This window comes from Plecotus auritus (assembly GCF_963455305.1).
Source record: "Plecotus auritus genome assembly, chromosome: 7".
NCBI classification, from domain to species: Eukaryota; Metazoa; Chordata; class Mammalia; order Chiroptera; family Vespertilionidae; genus Plecotus; species Plecotus auritus.
Genome location: NC_137774.1, coordinates 16596876 through 16617926, shown reverse-complemented (window position 1 = coordinate 16617926; position 21051 = coordinate 16596876). Strand labels below are relative to the sequence as shown.

General features: G+C 44.7%; 1 protein-coding gene across 11 annotated transcripts in view; it reads left to right on the top strand.

The window, feature by feature from the left end:
- Positions 1-21051, top strand: part of ATP6V0A1 (ATPase H+ transporting V0 subunit a1) — a 61667-nt gene that overhangs the window by 36379 nt on the left and 4237 nt on the right. For 2 of the 11 annotated variants that reach the window (XM_080679699.1, XM_080679697.1), the window contains exons 11-22: positions 780-930; positions 2443-2582; positions 2897-3051; positions 3473-3563; positions 6372-6490; positions 7041-7257; positions 7629-7736; positions 8564-8638; positions 12578-12685; positions 13622-13639; positions 17266-17383; positions 17695-17866. In XM_080679699.1, coding sequence (XP_080535825.1) covers positions 780-930; positions 2443-2582; positions 2897-3051; positions 3473-3563; positions 6372-6490; positions 7041-7257; positions 7629-7736; positions 8564-8638; positions 12578-12685; positions 13622-13639; positions 17266-17383; positions 17695-17866 — 1472 coding nt within the window. Of the gene's footprint in view, positions 1-779; positions 931-2442; positions 2583-2896; positions 3052-3472; positions 3564-6371; positions 6491-7040; positions 7258-7628; positions 7737-8563; positions 8639-12577; positions 12699-13621; positions 13640-17265; positions 17384-17694; positions 17867-21051 lie in introns of all 11 variants that reach the window. The other 9 variants (XR_013961179.1, XR_013961181.1, XM_080679702.1 and 6 more) reach the window with 5 other exon arrangements.

The window sequence follows — 21051 nt, the reverse complement described above, 5'->3', positions numbered from 1 at the left end:
AAGATGGTAAGTTCAGTTTCAGTCACATCGAGAGGCTGGACAGAAATCCACACGGAAATGTCAAGCAGATACTAGGACAGGTTCTTGATAGAAAAGGCAAAATGAAAGATGTGGGATTCATGAGAGTGGAAGGGAATGAGACCTCAAAGAAGGAAAGTAAGGAAGCTAAAGATAGGACCTTGGGGGCCCTGCACTGTTTTGGGATAGTCAGAGGAGGAAAAACCAGCAAAGACATAAAAAGCATGGTTAGTGAGCAGGAGGGGACTCTATGGAATCAAGGTTTTCACCCAAAAAGAGTCAGGGGCTTGCATATGGGAGAAAAGACCTTTGGATCTGGTGACCAGCAGCCTCAAGCATGCTCAGCTAGACTGCAAGGATTCGGGAGTTTAGAGCAGGTGGTGAGGGAGCAAAGTCAGAGAATGTACTTTGCTTTCTCCATAAACAGAGGAGACAACAATGATACTCCTAGGAAGGCAGGTGAGGATGTCTCCAGAGAAAGAGGTTCCATGGTTACTTTGGTTACACATTTTAGAATTAAATGTTTTTTTACAGTAAGGATTTTCTTCCCAAGACTTAATTTAAATCTTTCATTGTAAATTTTATACCTAGTTTCAGTTTCCCCAAAGACTGGGGAAGATTGAGATAAAATTTACATGAAATAAAATACGTACATTTTATGCATACAGTTGGATGGGTTTTGATAAATATGAATACCTGTGTAACCATCACCACATTTAGGAGCATGACCTAATTTGATATATGTGCTTAATGTTTGCCAGGAGCACAGTGGGTCCACCGTGCCCTCCATTTTGAACAGGATGCAGACAAACCAGACTCCCCCAACCTATAACAAAACGAACAAGTTCACATATGGCTTTCAGAACATAGTAGATGCTTATGGAATTGGAACTTACCGAGAGATAAATCCAGGTAAAAAAAAAGCTTGAATCATTTCCCTCTAGAGGTTTTATTTTTTGCTTATCACATATATACTTTTAAATATATATATTTTTTATTTCAGAGAGGGGGAGGGAGAGATAGAAACATCAGTGATGAGAGAGAATCATTGATTGGCTGCCTCCTGCACACCCCACACTGGGGATCGAGCCCACAACTCATGGGCATGTGCCCTGACCAGGAATTGAACCATGACTTCCTGGTTCATAGGTCTACGCTCAACCATGGAGCCACGCCGGCCCGGCTGTTCGTTTTATCTTTTAATGCCTCACTTTAAATGCTGTTAACAACCGGCTTAAAACAAAAGATGTCAAGACCTCAGCACTAGTGTAACTCCTGTAGAGAGGTGTCCATTTAACTCCTGTTCTCTGTTTTTTACAGAACAGGTTATTTGGAGAACTTCATTGATGATTAAGCAAAATTTGTGTAAAATTTTCATAATTTTTATTACTAAAATTTGAAAGAATTATAGAAATTATCTCATTCAAGTTCCCATCAAAAGGAGAAAAATCTTATATATTAAAAAAAAAAAGAGATGGTTTTATAAGGCATGAGCTCTGCGGATTGGATTCTTCTATGTGTATGTTTTACAGATATAAAACACCTGGCTTTCTCTAGCACACCATTTGCAGGAACTGCTTTAAGCAAAAGTTTTTTTCCCAAGATATCTGACATTTTAAAATGGCTTCCCTGTTCCAGGTTAGAGAAAATACAGCGATTATTGACCATGTTAGGCACAAAGCAGATTTCTCCTCTGCTTGGAGAGTTAATTATTAAGTCAGGAGTCTGAGAATTCATTTTCAGCAGGAGCCTTCTTCAGGAGCTGCTTTGCTCCGGGTGCTGCTGGGCTTTCTCCTGCTTACCCAGTAGCTTTATTCAGCTGGGAAAGCGTTGCTGCACAGAGACAAAGCTGCCTGCTCCAGGAGCAGTGTCCCTGGGATTAGAAAAAAGGAATTAGAGAACAAACCACATTGTTGCCAATGCTAGAGGCAAAGCTTTCACTTCCTGTGTTCTTTGTTTAAAATGCTAGCAGTAGCTCAGATGCCATCAGAGCTACCTGTGAGGTGCACAGTGCCAGGGGAGATTTTCTCTGGGAGTCCAAAGTCACCTTATATTGACCTTAGCATACGGAGAGCAATGTGATGAGTTGGGAGTTGTTATGGTTTTCTGTGCTTTGTCTTTTTTCTCCTTTGTTGTTTTTTTATTAAAATTTTTTTTACTTTGTTTTTGTTGACATTATTACCGATGTCCCCATTCTGCCCCTCTTTTATTTTAATATATTTTTTATTTTTGATAGTAGTATAGCTATCTCCCATTCTCTCCCCCTTGTTTTTTTTTTTTATTAATTTATTTTTTATTACAGTTGACATACATCACTGTATTAGTTTCAGGTGCACAACATAGTGATTAGACATTTATACACCTTACAAAGTGATCATCCCAGTAAGTCTGGTACCCATCTGACATCCTTTGGTTTCTTTATAGCTCCATATACCATCATCACTTTCCCTTTCCTATTTGCTGTGATGTTTGGGGACTTTGGCCATGGCATTTTGATGACCCTGTTTGCTGTATGGATGGTGTTAAGGGAGAGCCGGATCCTCTCCCAGAAGAATGAGAATGAGGTAATGTTTAAGTTACATCTTCCAGTAGACTGAAATTTTATAATTCTTCAAGCATTCATTATGAAAATTATGATCTGGAAGTCTTCTGTCATGAATTTATAGAGAAGTTACGTTCATTTTAACACTTAAATAGGCCACATGCTGTGAAAGTGAATTTCTTATTTGCATTGTATTATGGTCTTTACTTCAAGCTCTCTGACCCACGGATGGGGTTAAGTGGTATGAGAGGAAGGGTCTAGTGTTTTCTAAACAACATTGTCCCAACATGAGCTATAGCAAGTACATTTCATTGACTTCTTTCTTCTGGTTCCCAGATGTTTAGCACTGTGTTCAGCGGACGGTACATTATTCTGTTGATGGGTGTGTTCTCCATCTACACTGGCCTCATCTACAACGACTGCTTTTCCAAGTCTCTCAATATCTTTGGATCATCCTGGAGCGTACGGCCAATGTTCATATCTAATTGGACGTAAGTTGCAAAAGAAGCTAAAAGTCAAAGTTTATTCCTTTCATATTCACCTCTGATTTTCCAGACAAGTGGTAAACTAACACTTCTTTAGGAGCTGGTTGGCGACGTCTCTGTTTCAGAAAAATGCAGTGTCTCCTCTTATTTATCCTCCACAAACTTTGTGGTTTGCTCAGCAGTCTCAAGGAGCTGAGGCTAAAACAGGCACATTGGTTCTTTTTATGAATTAAAAGCAGATTCTCCAAATTCCCTACTTGGTTGTGTGTTTGTGTTTAAATTTGTTGTTGTTGTTATCTCTGATCCCTTCTCATCTCAGATGCTAGTCCCTATTCTTTTTATTGAAGAGATGAGATAGCTCTAGTAGTTTCTTCTGAGGTCAGTTTCTGTTGATAAAAAAATAAATTCAACTTTTATCCTAATTTAGGGAGGAGACGCTTCGGGGGAACCCTGTGCTCCAGCTGGACCCAGCTGTCCCTGGAGTTTTTGGTGGACCATACCCTTTCGGCATCGATCCAGTAAGAGCACTTCTTTCCTATATGTCTAACACAAAAATGTTAAACTGTGACCCTAAAGTGAGAGAATAAAGTGAAGATAAATAGTTATTTGGTTTTTAGTTGACATATATATTTTTGGAAAACCTTGGTTTATCTGTTCAGTGTACTTCAAAGCCATAAAAGACGCAAGTGCCTTGGGAAGCCAAAATGATTTTTCCTGCACTGCTTATTTCAGAGGTGGTTAGTAATATTTACTCTGGGAAGACTGATTTTCAAGACTCCTTCCCAGTTTAATTTATTTAACTTAATTTGTTTGTCTTTTGCACAGAACAGAAATAGCTCTTCCCTCTGGGTTTCAACTTCCAGTCTTATCTTTACATACTATAAGAACTTATCCGAGAATTTAATTATTTTTTTCAAATACTTAGGCAAATAAATGTGATTAAATCTTTTGTATTGTGTGCCTAAGAAAGGGGGTAGGAGGAACTGAAGAATAAGTGTTACACAGTAACGATTATAGAACTTCAGGTGGGAAACATCATTATGGCCCAGAGAGATTAAGGTTTCTTATTAAAATGGGAAATAAATTGTCCCTAGCTTGTTTGGCTCAGTGGATAGAGCATTGGCCTGCAAACCCAAGGATCCCAGGTTCAATTCCAATAAAGGACGCATACCTTGGTTGCAGGTTCCTCCCCCGCCCGGGGCCCTGGTCAGGGCTCCTGTAGGAGGCAACCAATTGATGTGTTTCTCTCACATCAATGTTTCTCTCTGCCTTTCCCTCTCTCTTCCACTCTCCCTAAAAATCAATGGAGCCCTGGCTGGTTTGGCTCAGTGGATAGAGCGTCAGCCTGCAGACTGAAGGGTCCCAGGTTCAATTCCGGTCAAGGTTGAAGGCTTGATCCCCAGTGGGGAGCATGCAGGAGGCAGCCAATCCATGATTCTCTCTCATCATTGATGTTTCTATTTCTCTGTTTCTCTCCCTTCCTCTCTGAAATCAATATATATATATATAGTTTTTTAAGTCAATGGGAAAATATCCTTGGGTAAGGAATAATAATAATAATAATAATAATAATAATAATGGGAAATAATCTGGCCTTTAAAAATACTTCAGATTGTTATAGGTGAGGAGAAGTGTTTGCAAAAACATAGAGGTAGGGAGATACAGATTGATTATTTTAATTATTAGAGAAGTTCATGTTACTGAAATGCTTACTATGGGCCAGAAATATGTACTGAGCCCTCAGCATATCTGATTTATCCTTAATTTATTGACTAGATGATGCTATCCATCTTACACAGATACGGAAACAGGCTTGGAGAAGTTTAATAGCATGTTACATATGCATTTAACAAATGTTTCTGCAAGGCATAGTGCCTTCTGGGAGGAACACAGAACTCTTAAGACATAATTCCTGCCCTCAAGTAGCTTAGAGTCTAATAATATTTCTTCACATTTATATAGTGTTCTGTAGTTGAAAAGTTTTTTTGCAGACATTTCTTTGAATACTTACAGGGTAGATATTGAGTTTGAAGTAACTGTGGGGGACACCCAGGAAAATGTCTGTCCGGCAGTTGGAGTTGTAGAGCTGAATTTCAGGTGAGATTGGGACTGGAGAGAGAACCAGTCACAACTTTTCAGGTTAGAGGTCACCGAGGATCAGCTCTTCATGAAGAGGCCAATTCAGAAAAACCGATGCCGGGCTAGACAGTAGAAGATCCTGCTTGTCAGGCTACAGATTTTGCACTTTAGCCTAGAGATGAAGGTGGGGATTCAGGGGGAGGTTTTGGCTCAGGGAAATGACTTTGTCAGAGTCACAATTTAGAAAATGTTATCTGATGGCCATGTTATCTGGCAGCAGAACTGTCAGGAAAGTATTACAGGCATCCAGGCCTTAGGGGACAAAGCTTAAGGCAATTAATATTTAAAAAGTAGATGGACTGCCCTAGCCAGTTTGGCTCAGTGGGTAGAGTGTTGGCCTGCGGACTAAAAGGTCCCGGTTCGATTCCAGTCAAGGGCACATGCCTGGGTTGTGGGCTTAATCCCCAGAAGAGGGAGTGCAGGCTAATCATTGATGTTTCTCTCTCTCCCTCTCCCTTTCTTCTCTGAAATCAATAAAAATATATTTTAAAATAAACAAATAAAGCTTCTTTAAAAAAAAAAAGTAGATGGACCGACAGCACCACAGGGACATGATTAGCAAAACACAAGATTGTGGAAACATCTACAGATAACTGGGTGACTGACCCAATTTCTTCAACAAATACTTTGTAAGGAATAAACAATGAGAGCGGGAGGGAAAACCTCTAGGTTAAGACTTAAAAGCTATATCAACAATCACGGTGTATAGGCCTTGTCTGGACCTTACTTTGAATAAATGAGTTATTAAAAAGCATTTGGACACAATCCAGGGAAGTTCAAATGTTGACTATATATTTCATGATATTAAGGAATTATTGTTACTGTTTTAGGGTGTGATAATAGCATTGTGGTCATGTTTTTAAAATGAATCCTTCTTTTTAGAGATCTGCACTGAAATATTTACAGTAAAATTACATGGTACCTGGATTTTGCTTCAGAATAATATGGAGGTGGGGAGTGGGTTGGGGCTATGATGGAGCCAGATTGACCGAGTGTGCATAGGTGGATAGTAATAGCTGAAAGTAGGTGATGTCTCTGTGGGAGTTGTCTGTTATACTAGTCTCTCTACTTAAGAATGTGTTTAGAATTTTCCATAATTAAAAAACAACCCTATTTTTTAAATGGGTGACTATTTTTCCATTTGAGCACTCTTTGTAATACCCTTTTGTTTCCTTGGGTTGTGACAGATTTGGAACATCGCTACTAATAAACTGACCTTCCTCAACTCCTTTAAGATGAAGATGTCCGTTATCCTTGGTATCATCCACATGATGTTTGGAGTTGGTCTGAGCCTTTTCAACCATATGTGAGTCGCTCTGTTTCTGTCATAAGAATGTGCATAGTTTAGATAATGCTTTTGCCTAAGGAATTCATGGCATTTTGGGGGAGGGATTAGTAACTCCGAACCCTGTTCTGCGCTTAAAAAGTGCTTTTAAGAAATTGAATGTTCTTAAATGGGGCTTACTTAATATTAGTCCCTTAAAAATTTACAATTGCAGTGAAGATCTTTGAAAGAACCTTGTGTAATTTTCATCAAAATGAGTGAGTTATTTTTTTCTTGATGTGTAACTCGCATGAAATTTTGAACTGTGCTTGGAATGTACTAGATTTTTCAATCTCTCTCTCATGGGAGAATGGAGGGGATGGTACTGGAACTGTTCAAGGTCCAAAAGGTTGGAACTCATCATTAATCCTGTTTGTCTCTGTTGCCTCCAGTGCTTCTGGCTCTTGCTTCTTAAAGTAATAAAGACAGAATTGAGGGGGTCATAGGAGAAAATTTAGTGAGGGCTCCACTTGGTGTAGGGGTGGCCCTGGGTCTGTTCACTTCTCATGTTTTTTTCTCTCTTCCTTTTTAGCTATTTCAAGAAGCCCCTGAATATCTACTTTGGGTTTATTCCTGAAATAATCTTTATGACCTCTTTGTTTGGCTACTTGGTTATCCTTATTTTTTACAAGTGGACGGCTTATGACGCTTTTACATCTGAGAAAGCACCAAGCCTTCTGATTCATTTCATAAACATGTTCGTCTTTAACTACGAGGACATTCATAATTCAATGCTATATTCTGGACAGGTGCGTCAGCCCAGAAGTAGACTGTCTTAGGTGGTTATCCTAGGTCAGGAAGTTAGATGTTTCTGTTACCCTAAAAAAAACTTAAATCCCTTTCTGTAGGATTTGATTTTCAATTCATGCATCCAGACCTAAATTCAGCCTGTCCTCCTTACTTGGGAGGGTCTACTATAATTTTTGTATCCAGAAAGGGTAGAATAATAACTCTCATCCTATGGGACAATTCCTGGGCTTTGCCACATCTGCTAATTATTTTGAGAATCTGGTTAGCATTATTCACAAGTCAGTAAGAAAGTACTGTTTTGGGGGTAATTTGTGCTGGAATTGGAAACTGCATGTTTGATTAATGTGAGGTGCCTTGTCCTTCTTTGCAGAAAGGAGTTCAGTGTTTCCTGGTTGTGGTTGCATTGCTGTGTGTACCATGGATGCTACTGCTTAAACCATTGGTCCTTCGCCATCAGTATTTGAGGAGGAAGCATTTGGTGGGTGTATTTCTGTTGCTGAAAGTTACTATATAATTTTTTAAGATCAAGACAATTCCTCATTGGATCTAATGAATTGTGCATAAGTCTATATACTCTTAAAATGCATTTGTGTCATATCCCAGCATGAGCACTGGACCTGCTGAAATCAAAAAGTGTTTTTGCTGCCTGGACATCTGGATGCAGCTTTGAGTAGCTCGGTTATAGAGAATAAGTCATAAGTGTTTACCTTTCCTGGTCGTGTTTTGCTCATGCTGTGCTCAGCAAAATCCAAGTCTGGGCCTGTCTAGATGCAGCATCAGACACAACAAGGCAGCAAGAGCTGCAGCCGTGTGAACCCACTCATGTGGTTTGCCTGGGCAGCCACAGGGCTGACGCTGAGATATTTTCTTTTGAAATAGACCGTGTTACTCTCACCAACCAAAACATGTGGGGAAAATTTTGGCTTGAAGCATGTTGCTTTTTTCTTTTTAAAAAGCAGCATACATACTTGTGTTTACTTAATGTATGTGTGCATGTGAATTCTATACACACACACACACACACACACACACACACACACATGCTTAAGTTGCCAAATGTTCACTTCTAGCTATGCAGTAATGCTTACTTATTACACTGTGGTAAAAATCCAAAAGATCTTTTTGCATGACTCTCATATGGCTGTTAGATTATTATTCCTGTTGGAGAGCAGCTGAGTTACAAGACCCTCCTTCTCCCTTTTCTGACCATTTTCACCCTTCCATGTCCCCTGCATTCGTCTCCCCCTTCACTCCCTCCCTCTTTTGTTTTCTTCTCCCTTCCTCTTTTCTTCCCTTCACTATCAGGAAGGGCAACCTGTGGAGGCCCCAGTCAGCCCAACCCCGAGCCAACAGGGACTAGAGGCAGCAGCGGCTGCAACAGTGAGTGAATTTAAACCAACAAACCATCACATTTTGTGTAAAGAGGTGGCAAACAGTGCAGCAGAATTCTTTTTAACTATATTGAGAGCGTGGGACATGTGTGCTCTTGGGAAGTATGTCCTTGTTACTCACTGAGACGACAGAAAAGAGTTCCACCTCTTATGAGTAGATTCTGATATCATCTTTACCCTTGGTCTACTAAGTTTCTATTCCGATATGTAAGTACAGTCATGGTTATGGAAGCAGAGTGGCTGTTGTACCCTCTCCGGGTCCCATCTTCTTAATCCAAGATGGCAGCTCTTGGACCCATCCACTTTCATGTCTGTATTTTGTGACCATGTATTAGATGATTCTTCAGCACGGAGCAAGAACATCTCTATGATTCTTGAATTGATTTCCTGACACTTAAAGTTCTGCTTCAGAAGATGCTTGGACATTTGGTCCACTTAGTCTCCTTCCATTGGAAGCTTATACATGTCTACTTTTTGTGAGAGACTCGGAAGCCCTCACATCCTCAACTGCTCCAGTGAGAACTTCACTCTGCCGTGTGTCTTGTGTGTGTTGTACATCTGGGGTAATAACCAGAGTCATCTCTGTTTTGATCTTTCCTTCTTCCAATACTAGCTTATTATTCAGAATTAGCAATTTGAATGTTAAGCATTTCAATAACTGTCCTTAAAAACATCTCTTAACCAAAATCTTACAATGCCCTAATATCAAGCTAGTACAATCTATTCTAAGTAATGAATCTATAGGATTTTTAAGTCTCACCAGTAGTGATCACTCAAGTACTGTTGTGTTCTAGTAGCATCGTACTCCTTTAAAAGAAAATGAAATATTTAGATGGATAACCATTTCCTTCATTAGGTGTTTCTGATCACTTTAAACTTTGAAAACTATGATCATCCTTCTAAAACTAGTCTAAGAGGGCTAATATTTTGAATAAGAAGATATTTTAATATTACTGCTTAAATGATTTTCAAGTAGGAACTTTCTCTTTTCCTATAAGAAAAAAATACTAAAAACCCTTAAAGCACAAACTCTCCATGTATTTACATTCTTTCTATGGGCTCTCTTTCTGCTAGTCTTAATGTTTTTAAGGTGTGCTTCTGATGCATCAGTCTTGATGCTTTTAAATCTGGCATCCTCTTTCATACGATCCAAGTTAAAAGTCCCCAGTCCAGAAACCCCCACATTCATAGGGTCTTCTTACCCCACTGGTTTTTTTAGCCAAACATCCGGAGAGCAGCCTAAAGGCATCAGGATGATAACTCTATAACAAGGACTCTGGATTCTTGACCCCAAGGGCTGAGGATATGAACACGGATCTGTTTTATTCTGTTCTGTGTCCTCTTGGTTGCCTGTAAGCCTTGTGTCAGTTTGTTTGTTTCTCTTTTTTTTACTGGTGTGTGTGTGTCATCCCTGCCTATGACTCTCATTCCCTGTGTTCTGAAAGGACAGTCGTTAGTGTCTAGCTGGGAGGCCTAACCTGTCTGCCCCACTCTATCCTCTGGGCGGGGGAGCTTCAGAACTGGCCTTCTGCTTCAGGTGCCTTGAAGCCTGCCTCCTGTGCCCTGGAACCCATCCCAGGAGTCCTCTCCTGTCACCCATGCCCTTTGTTGCCCTTTCAGTCCATCTTTTGAGGGTTGTCAGGTTAATATTTGTGTGACCTGGAGGTGCCCAGGGCTTCAGTGGTTCTTGAATCTGACTTCATATTAGAATCACCTGGCGAACTTGACATCTGTTTCTTAGGGTATTAAAACAGATAATTGGAAGAAAAATAAAAATGGTCTATAATTCTATGACCCAGAGAATCCCCTACTGACATTAAAAAATACAATTAAAGCAATAGGTGACCTTGGTTAGAAAATGCAAATAAGGGAGCATTTGAGATCTTGCTCCCCAGCATGTGTTGTTAGTTTGGCTCCAATAAAAATTCGGGGGGAAAAAGAAAATGCAAATAATACTGAAAGCGAAAGCCTCCCTGTCCCCAGAACCCTTCTCCTCCTTAAGGGTATTATTAACAGCATTTTACCTCCAAATTTTTTTCTGTGTATGTCAGCATATATCTACCATCTTCTGAGATAAGTGCATATGTGGATGTACATATATTTTTTAAGACACATCAGCAATTGTGTTCAAACTGTAGCACTATTTTTTCCCTTGATTTATTAAGTTATTAAAAATTTAGTGGTATCTTAGAGATTGTTTCATAGTCATTCTCACTCTTTTTTATAGTTGCCTAGCATTCCATAGACCATTCTATTGGATATGCTAAAATTATGTGATCACTTTCTTACTAATGGATGTGTTCATTGTTCCCAGTTCTTTGCTATTACAAGTAGCAATTTAGGGAACATCCTTGATAAAATTTCACAAGCAAGTTCCCAATAGTGGGTGGGATTGGATTGCTGAGTCTCAAAGGGTGCATGCATTTTCAGTTTTGATAAACAACCAAAATGATTATACAGTTTGTACTTGAGGGTATATATTTTTAATATAGATTTCCTAGGCTCCGCCCCAGACCTGCTGAATTTGCACTTTCTGGGAGTAGTATTTGAGAGTCTCTGTGTACTGAAATGCAGCTTGCCAGGTGACTCTGATGCAATGGTTCTCTACCCAGCACGTGAGAACCGCTGCTAGAAGAGAGAGCATTTGTCCAGGCAGTGGGATCTGGTGGTCAGTAACTGAGAACAGGTGAAGGTGTGTGTGGGGACCTCCAAGCAGTTGTCCAAACCTGCTTACACATTGTTTGTGCTGCTTGCCCAGAAGGCTGTTTTGCAGGAGAGCAATCTTCCAACTCTTGTCTTGTTTGGTTCTGCAGACAGAAACCATATGAAGTGGGCCTAGGGGCTGTTTCTTTTTTTTAAATATGTTTTTATTGGCTTTAGAGAGGGAGGAAGGGAGAGGGAAAGAGAAACATAGATCAGCTGCCTCCAGCATGCCCCCTACTGGGGATTGAGCCGGCAATCCGGGCATGTGCCCAGATTGGGAATCGAACCATTGACCTTTTGGTGCATGGGACTAGGCTCAACCAACTGAGCAACACCGGCCAGGGCCAGGGGCTGTTTCTTCAGCTCCTTTCACTCTGTGGCAGGTTAGCACTAATTAATATCGGTCAGACTTAATCTCAGTTCTGCCTAGTTTTTGTAGCCACAGAGTCCTTTTGCCTCAATAAACCTAAGCTTTTCCAAATCAGGTTGACATAGAAATTCTGGTTCTGGAGACGCGACTGAAAACTATGCCTGGGAAGTGAGGAGAAGCAAACACCCATCAGCATCTGCCCACATGCCCAGAAAGAGTTGTTTTCACACTCCAGAATCCTCCATTGGAGGAAAGGAGCCTCTTTTCTTTTTTTAAAACTCAGTATTCTCTAGCAGCAAGCTCCAAGTACATTAAGCCTTTTTTCCTTCCCTTTGTTCCTGAGCAGAGGCCCAGTACATTTCTGGGAGAGGTGGCTGGAACTCTTGGGGCTCGTGTTGAAAGCTTATCAGACAGACCAGGTTACAATCATCATGTCATTCGGTGCCCCTCCCTCTGAGAAAGTCTACTCTTTAGTTCAGTTGCAGAAAAACTTAGGCCATTGAAAGCCTTGCATATAGAGCTACACTTGCTAGGAGAATCTTTTCCATTCAAGCAGGATTCTTAATTAGTATTGACCGAGGCAAGGTTGGTGTCTCTGGTGCAGCAGGCAGAACTAGCTGTTTCCTCCCATCAGGATGAGTTGGTAAACGTAGTTGGGGCTGGGGCTGGGGCGGTGGTGGTTGGGGTGGGAACAGTGGTTTGTTTTTACTTAGCTGTTTGACCAGCTGGTTTTGCTTTTGTTGTTAGAATATGCACTTTTCTGAGGTTTGTATGTACTAACCATCGCCCTTCCCCACCTCACAAAATGTTATATTAAAGCCAGGCAAATTCTACTCTTTCTGTTCATGTGTGTAGGGAACTGTCACCTTTGGTGGGATCAGGGTGGGCAACGGACCGACAGAGGAGGATGCTGAGATTATTCAGCATGACCAGCTCTCCACCCATTCAGAAGATGCAGAAGAGGTAAGATCCAGTGGTGTGGGCTTCCTCTCCTTCCACTTGGGGTCAGCCCTAGTCTATGTACCTAAGTGGCTTCACTCCGGTCTTCTCCTTGAAAAAATGAAAATACTAATCCTAATCATCAGCCTGCCTTCTGCACCTCTCAGGGCACCACAGCTTTTTCCAAGGGGCCCCATAAACTCCAGGTGTTGCTGGCAGAGCCTGCAGCAGTTTTTTCTGTTGTTCCACTTCTTAAGTTCTGAGTTGCATGCAGATCTCAATTACTAACTGCTCTCCTGGGCACTGAGGCAGCGTAGGCCCCAGCTTCCCGGCTCTTCTTACCGGGAACACAGCCCACGTGGGCAGCATCCGCATCCCTTGCGCCTTCCAAGGATGCTTCCAGCTGGAACTGGAACCACTGACACTTCGGAAGTCCTGTCCCACCGATGTGCGCTTGTTGCAGATATTTCATTTGAGCCTTTTAAAAATGCCTACTTTTTATAGGGAGAGTGGAAAATACTAGTAGTAGGCTAAGCTTGACTTTTCCTACACCCCACCTCCAAGCTCAGTTTTTTAAAACTCACAGTCTTTGCCTAACCACTCATAGCACAAAGCCTCTGAACTTTTGGATCTCATCTGTTCATTGTATTCTTTTTAAAGCGAATAGGATAGGAGTTGAGGACCCAGGTGACTGGACTTTTTAGTCTGACTGACCACTTTCACTATGTGTATGACTTTTTAAAAAAGAAATTGCAGGGGTTGGGGTGCCTTTTAAAAATATGTCTGACTGCTCTAAATCCTGCTGATTTTGCTTTCCTGGATGCTGAGGAGGCTGCCTCCACCATGTTAGACCCACTTAACATTAACCGTCCTCCCCATGAAGCAATGGTAGTCTCATGTTCGTGACTTGACCTTGTGTGTGCCACGGCTTCCCACTAAGTGTAACTTTGTGTTTTCAAGCCTACCGAGGATGAAGCGGTAAGAAACAAGCTGCTTTGCCTTCATGTTTATCTGGCCTTGTCTTCCCGTCCTTGTGATCACTTTGCTGACCCTGCTGCATCCGGGGGCCACACATGACACCCGCGTATCCTGCATCTCACTGGCCATTTCTAACCAGTTCGTGAAGCTGTGTTCTGAAAAAGCTCATCTCCATTAACTGCATCTCATGTTGGTCGCCTCTGTCTTTGTTTCATTGACTTCGCTGATCTAATACCTTTGAGAATGGCTTTGTAAGGAGCTACAAGTAATGTCTGCATTGGCATTCTTGAAGTGACTCCCCTTGGGGGTTAAATCCCATTGGCTTCTGCCTGCCTCTCCTGTTATGTTATGTATGGTCGCTCTGCCACTGGGAGTAGCTGTTTCCTCCCTGGTCCTCTGAGTGCTTACGAGTAAAGCTCCCCCTTCCTCCCTGTCTGAGATGCAGCCAGCCTCTTCCTGCTGCCCTCATCAGCTTGATGATGCTTGAAGTGACAGTTGCTGGACCCTCGCTTTGAGGTCAGCTCTACCTCTGTGTGACCCAGGTGGGAAGTAGACAGCGTTAAAAGGAGGCTTTGCCTCTCAGATGTATCCCAGTAAAAAAACAATCCGTCTGTGATATTAGCCACACACAGAGCATAATAACAGGGAACAGAAAGAAAGTGGGCGACATGTTCAGGCTGCATCTGGAGTAGGCCTTCTAGCTCAGCAAGAATTCCCTTAGCAATATACAAGTTTGGAATCGGGTTTTTAAAAGGCCATGCTGCACTGTTTGCATCTTCCCCCCAAATTTCTCTCTGAAATACTTTGAAATACCCATAAACCTTCCCTTCCCTGGCTCTCCTGTTCTCTGTAAGGGGGCAGTGTGATAGGAATGGGAAAAAATCTTTGCTGTTTTGTGTAAAAACAGACAGTGCTCAGTCTTCCTAAAGGCTGAGAGGCTCCTCTGGACTGCTCATCTGTGCATAGTCTCTGGCTGGGCCGCCTGGAAGGGATGCGGGGGTGTGCTCCATATTAGTGAGGAGCCCAGCCCCCTCCCAGTAACATCGCCTCCAACAACACTGCTCTTTCTAAGTGTCGTACTAATTGAGCACCCAAATGCCATGGTCATTGCCAGAACAGTCCTTATTTGTAGCCATGTCCCAGGGGAGTTGAACATCGAAACAAGATGGACTGTAATTCAGCTGCCCTAGTCTCTGGCCCCCCAGATCCCTAAGGGTTCTGTTTTTCATAGCTTCCTAAGTAGTCATAACACTTTATCAGACACATACACAGTTTAGTTTGCTACAGACAAATTTGGATAACTGTCACAGTTATCTAAAGATTTCAAACAAAAAATTCTTTAAAAATCCAGCCTACTTCTCCTAGAACTTTCCCATATTGCTTGGCTGTAAAAACCTGTTTGCCGCATACAGGTCATTGCTCAGCCCAGTGGGAGCAGCGGTCCCTCTCCCTGGGGGGCACTCAGTACAATTGCAGACCAGGGCCAGGTCATGTGATTGTCTAGGAAACCTTTGAAGACTAGCCATTCAACAAGGGTCAGTGGCACCTCTCCCTACTGTGTCATCTCACCAGGTGTGCTCATCCAACCCATCCATCCATTCATTCACCCTCCACGTGTCAAGCCTCTGTTTAATGCTGCAGAAGGAAAACTGAAAGAAGGAAAACATAGTCCTTGCCTTCAAGGGCTCCCAAACAAATTGAGGAAACAGTCTGGGCGGTAGATGCCGTGATCATAGTGTGCCCAGGATGCTGTGGGAACACAGAAGGGAGGCACCTAAAAAACACTGAGTGGGGGTGGGGAAGCGGAGACCAGGAAAGGGCTCCCTAAGGAAATTATTGCTAGGCTTAGTCTCTGTGGAGGGAGAGGGAGATGCAGAACCACCAGTATGAACAGTTATCATAAAGACGCAGAGGCCTGCAAGCCCATCACACTTGGGATTAAACAGGTATTCAGTTTGGCTGAAGCTCAGAGTCAGGAGTTGGGGGACTCGTGAGAGGTAAGACTAGAGGTTGGCAGAAATGAGCCACAGATTGTTTGGACAACAAGGAGCCATCAGAGGGTGGTGAAGCTGAAAGTGACACAACCAATATGCATTGCTAAAGTGGAGATGTTAGAGGACATGGGGAGGGGGCACAGTCTGGAGGCATGGGACCAGCTAGTCTGCTATGAGTCAGGAAAAAATTGGGAGGCTTGGGAGAAGCAAGCATTTTCAGGGGGAGTTAGAAAGGAAGGGACCAATATGAGACTAAATGTAAAAGCTACAGGTCCCCAGTCCCTTAGTGAAGATTGGCAGTCAAGATTGATTGGCAGGCTTGGGTTCCTGGGGGACTAGTAGTGACACCGTTAGACATGAGACATGGACTGGAAGTACATCTTGGTGGGGTCAGCCCCTTCTCTCCCTGCCCTCATGTGTTTCCAGGGCAGTTCTGGTGTACCCTGGGTGTGGAGTCATGTGCGTCCTGAAAGAAATAGTGAAAAATAGACTCTGACCCAAGGGCAGGGCAGGCTGGGGAGTCCCTCTGCTCCTAGGGTTCTGGGCTGGGCTGTGGGGAGAGGCCCCCAGAATGGAATGACCTCCTGTTCTAGAGTAACTGTTGGTTTCTCCACCTGGGAGAGTGGGAGGCCACGAAATTCACCTGGTGCCTCCAGAGCATCTGTATTCTTCCCAGCTGTGCTTGCACCAGTCCTAAATGTGAACTCCTGAGAGCTTGTTCCAGCCCCACCCCTTTACTCTGGAAATAATTTTGGATGTTGAAAGGAAAACGGAGAAAGGGAGTGTGAGGAAAACAGAAACAAAAACCAAATGATATTCTGTCTGGTCTTAATCAACTGTCCAAGTAGGAATTGGTAAAACTTTAAAAAAAAAAAATGTCTTTATTGATTTCAGAGAGAGGAAGGGAGAGGGAGAGAGAGAAACATCAGTGATGAGAATCATCCATCGGCTGCCTCCTGCAGGCCCCCTACTGAGGATCAAGCCCACAACCCGGGCATGTGCCCTGGCCAGGAATCGAACCCTGACCGACACTCAGTCACTGAACCACACCAGCTGGGCGGAATTGGTAAAATTTTTGCTAAAATTTCCGTGTCATCTTTTCAGAAGTTACACAAAAAAAGGAGGTTGGTTATCTTGAGTGCAGCAGTTTGTTAAGCTAATTAAGTGAAGTGACTAGAGGTTTAGGGCCTGACAGCTGGGAGCCGGGGGGCTTCCTGCTCCCCTGGCTTATTCACAGCGGGTGTTCCCACTGGGGGACTTCACACACCAGTGGGTAGGGGTGGGCTAGAGAAGGTCCTTAAAGTCCGGAATGCCATTTTCTCCGAGCGCTCTCAACTTCACATACACTCCATTTAAGCTCACAGACTAGCCGGGAGAGAAAAACAGATGTGTTGAGGAGAATCTCATGAAGATATAGTTCATTAAAATGTAGTGTATTGAGGGAAATGGGGGTGTCCCAGTTGGGGACTAAGCCAGGCAGGATTTCAGGGGACGGCATAGCTGAAGTCACCACTGGAGTTCAACACTGGGGGCTCCTGGCCCATGGAGAGCACAGGGCCATGCGGCCCAGCCCAGACTTCATACACCCCCCTCCCCCAGCCTTATGTCTTCTCTCTGGTCTCCCCACCGCAGTTTGACTTTGGAGACACGATGGTGCACCAGGCCATCCACACCATCGAGTACTGCCTGGGCTGCATCTCCAACACTGCCTCGTACCTGCGGCTCTGGGCCCTCAGCCTCGCCCACGCACGTGAGTGTATTTCTCTCAGATCGGAAACTATGGCTTTCCCCTTCTCTGGGCACTCTCTCAGGTGGGGCCTTAAAGAGAGTGAAAATGACAAAAAGTTCTGGGATTATTCAGACTCCAAAGTCCAGCGAGAATGATGTCCAGATGGGAGAATCAGCGCTTTCGCCAGGTTAGCAGTGCACAGTGGTCCCACTCAGGTCGTGGGAAGCCAGAATGCAAGGGACACTCCAGGGGAGGTGTGGCAGAGCAAATGCAAGGCCCACAGCGCTGCTCACCAAAATAAACCAGATGCCGTGTCTCTCCCCTGTCCCCAGAGCTGTCGGAGGTGCTATGGACCATGGTGATCCACATGGGCCTGAGGGTGAAGAGCTTGGCAGGAAGTCTGGCGCTGTTCTTCATCTTCACCGCCTTTGCCACCCTGACCGTGGCCATCCTCCTGGTCATGGAGGGCCTCTCGGCCTTCCTCCACGCACTGCGGTTACACTGGTGAGGGGCAGGGCGGCGGGGGCTGATGTGGGGACGTGTCCTTGGCTGCACTGAGGACAGCTTTGCTCCTGTCCAGAATCCAGAGCACTAGGAAGTGTCTGCTTTCACATCATTGCACCCAAGGACCTATCTTAGGAGTGAGCTTCCGGAAATGCCCACAGACCAGCACAGCTCACTTTCAGAGCCTCCAGGGAGAATGCTCGGTGCGTGTTGTCAGGCTCCCTCTCCCTGCCTCTCATTCTGCAGGGGTCCTGATGGTAGTAGCTAAAAAGATCTGCCGAGGTTTTATTTTTTGTTTTTTTGGGGTGTTTTTGCTCTGGCATAGAACTTTCTCCTGTCTTCAGAGCAACGAGAACAGCTCTGGAATAGGTTCTAAGCCCAGGAAAATGCTGGAGCACAGTGTACCCCAGTTTTGTCCCCTGGTCTGGCCTGTGTCAGGGTCTGTGAGGAGGACCCCTGGCAGCTCGTGTGGATGGGGGGATTCCTGCTTCCCTAGCATGTATGTCAGTGCACCGAAGCAGCTTCAGAAGGGCAGGTTTGGGGTTGGTTTGTTTTCTTTGATGTAGTTTGTGGCTCTTCATGGCTCTGCATGGGGAGGGAGCTCAGCCTCGGGAGTGGGAGAGCTGGAGTCTGGCCTGGACTGTGACTCTGTGATCTCAAAGTAGGCTTGCCAGAGTCAGCAAGCAACATTACGGAACACCTGTTAAATTTGAATGTCAGGTCAACAATGAACAGTTTGGGGGATTTTTTCTTATAGTGTAAGTATCTTCCAAATGTGCATGGGACATACTTACACTAAAACTGTATCCTGTGCTACTTCTGGCTTCCCTGCCCCTTGGAGTCTCCATTCCCTCCATTATGAGGTGATTCTCCCTTTTTGGGTCTCAAACCCCAGTGGCTCTGGAAGCTCTGGACCCTCTCTCCACAGCAACACCTCCCCCCATGTGAGCACACAGTTTTACCAGCTTAGGGGTCACAAATTCACTGACCCGACCTTCGGAACCCCTAGATGACTCATCTGTGGTGTTCATGATCTCAGGGTCAGAAGGGGGCTTAGAATGTCTCTTTCCATCACTAATCTAAACCTGAAGAAAACCCAGAATCTGAACCTGAAACCTCTTCTCTTCCCACCCTTATCTTTGACTCTCCTCCTGGCGTGGTGGTAGTTGAGCCTCCTCAGGGAACCACTGTTTGTTGTTCTGAGTTGCAGAGGAGAAAGGTGAGGCACATAGGGGAGGTGGGCTGGGGCTTACCTTCCCGCACAAGCTCCTTTGGAGGAGTCTGTCCTGCTGGTCGGGGACTGCTTTCTCAGTGCTCTGCTGAGAAGCACCAGGGCTTCCCTCCTGCTCCTCCTCCCCGCCCAGCTGTTGTTTACTGTCGAGCTCCCCACGATTCAGACGCTGGCTGCTCCCCTGTTCTTAGCTTATCAGCATCCCCTCTCCCCAGCACACTTCCTCAGCCTCACGGTGTGAGGGAACCTCTGTGTAGTCAGCCTGTGGTGACTCACTTTTTCTTGCGCTCTTGGCTTCCTTCCTTTCCTAGTAACTCCTCTGTCTCCTGAGCCCTGGACGTGAGGGAACAGTTACCACCCCACCGTGATTCCCAAGTGGGGAGCCTGCTGCCTCCCCCCAGGTGGGCGGGGTGGGGCGCCACACGGTGCTGGGCCAGCACTGTTAGAGCCGTGAGCAGGCGCAACACGACTCTCCATGGAGGAAGGTCGCCTGGGCTTGGGCCTGTCTCCAGAGTGAGCCCCCAGTTGGTGAGGTTATCTGTTATTGCCAGAGGGTTACTTCTTCCTCGGGCTCACCTGTGGCCTCCAAGTGACTCTGTCTCCCCTCCTCCACATAAATGAGCCCGAGGAAGTGACAGATGACAGGAGAGCAGGCTTCAGAATCACGCTCTGCCCACACTGGCTGGCCGACCCCAAGGGAAGCATTTATCTCTCTGAATCTCCTTGTCTCTCAGGCAAAGAGAGAGGATAAGGCTGCCATGATTAAATGTGAAGTAATGTACATACCAAGGGACTCACGGTGCCCTGGCACATCTAAACCATTGTTCAGGTGCAGATCATGGCTGCCCTGCTTAAAACTGGGGTGCCCTGTGGAAAGGGCACCTCCTTGTGGTAGTTTGTAAAGAAACTGCTTTTAGTCTGTTTAGAGAGAAGGGAGACCAATGGGTGGGAAGATAGGTGATACCATCTGAATGCCTCTCCGATGTAGTTTGCAAGGAATAGGCTGGTCCACCACATTGCACTTGTGGGGTTTGGTAGTGGAAATATTGGGCAGAAGAGAAAAAACAGCTAAAACTTTAGTGCAGCAACGTTTCAAATCCCATCTTACTGAAGGCCTGTTTGGAGCCATCCCTGCCAAGGGAAAGGAATTGGTGCTAGTGCACCCCCTCCTGGCCAAATGTGGATGTGCTTCAAGGATGCCTGGGCAGCAGTTGCGAGTTGTGGCCATCTCCTGAGGGGGCAACAGCTGGTCCTGCTGAGAATGGTGCAGGGACACGGTTGCTGTTTTTTCTGGTGTCCAGCCTGGACGTCTTCATACCTGTCACTCTACCCCTGGTATGCAGCTGGGTTCCTGATTCTGATGCAGGGTCTGCCCCATTGTACAAGCTCTGGGTCTCTTCCGTGGGGACAAGAAGAAAAACACATGACTTGTAACAAATGTAAACCACTAGTCTGAGGTCCGTGTAGGGTCAGAAGGAGGTGGGTGACATTTGAAAACAACAGCGAGCAGGTTAATGTGCCAGCCTGCCAGTTCCGTCTCCTGAGTCGTCTGTCCCTCTCTTTTCCCCCAACCCTGAAAAGTGGGTGGGCCTTCCTGTCATCCTAATTCAATGTGACAGGAAAGGCAAAGGCGGGGCTATGATTTGTCGGTATAACTGTGGCCACCTAACTGCTTTTAGCAGAAAGACTGTTGCCCATGGCCTACCTTCCTCTCTAGCAGTGTCCCCCTGTGTGTAGGTGTGCACACTTGCACACTCACTGACTGCTTGATGGCTAAAGGGACGGGACTGGGACCAGTTTGTTGTAAGGGATGCAGTGGTGCCACAGCAGGACACCTTGGGAAAGCTGAGTGAATGGCTGGCTGCCCCAGAAGTAAGAGACCTGAAATGTGTCCCAGGCTGACATCACTGTCCGGACACTGGGACCATCAGACACGCATGTGCTCCTGGCCCTG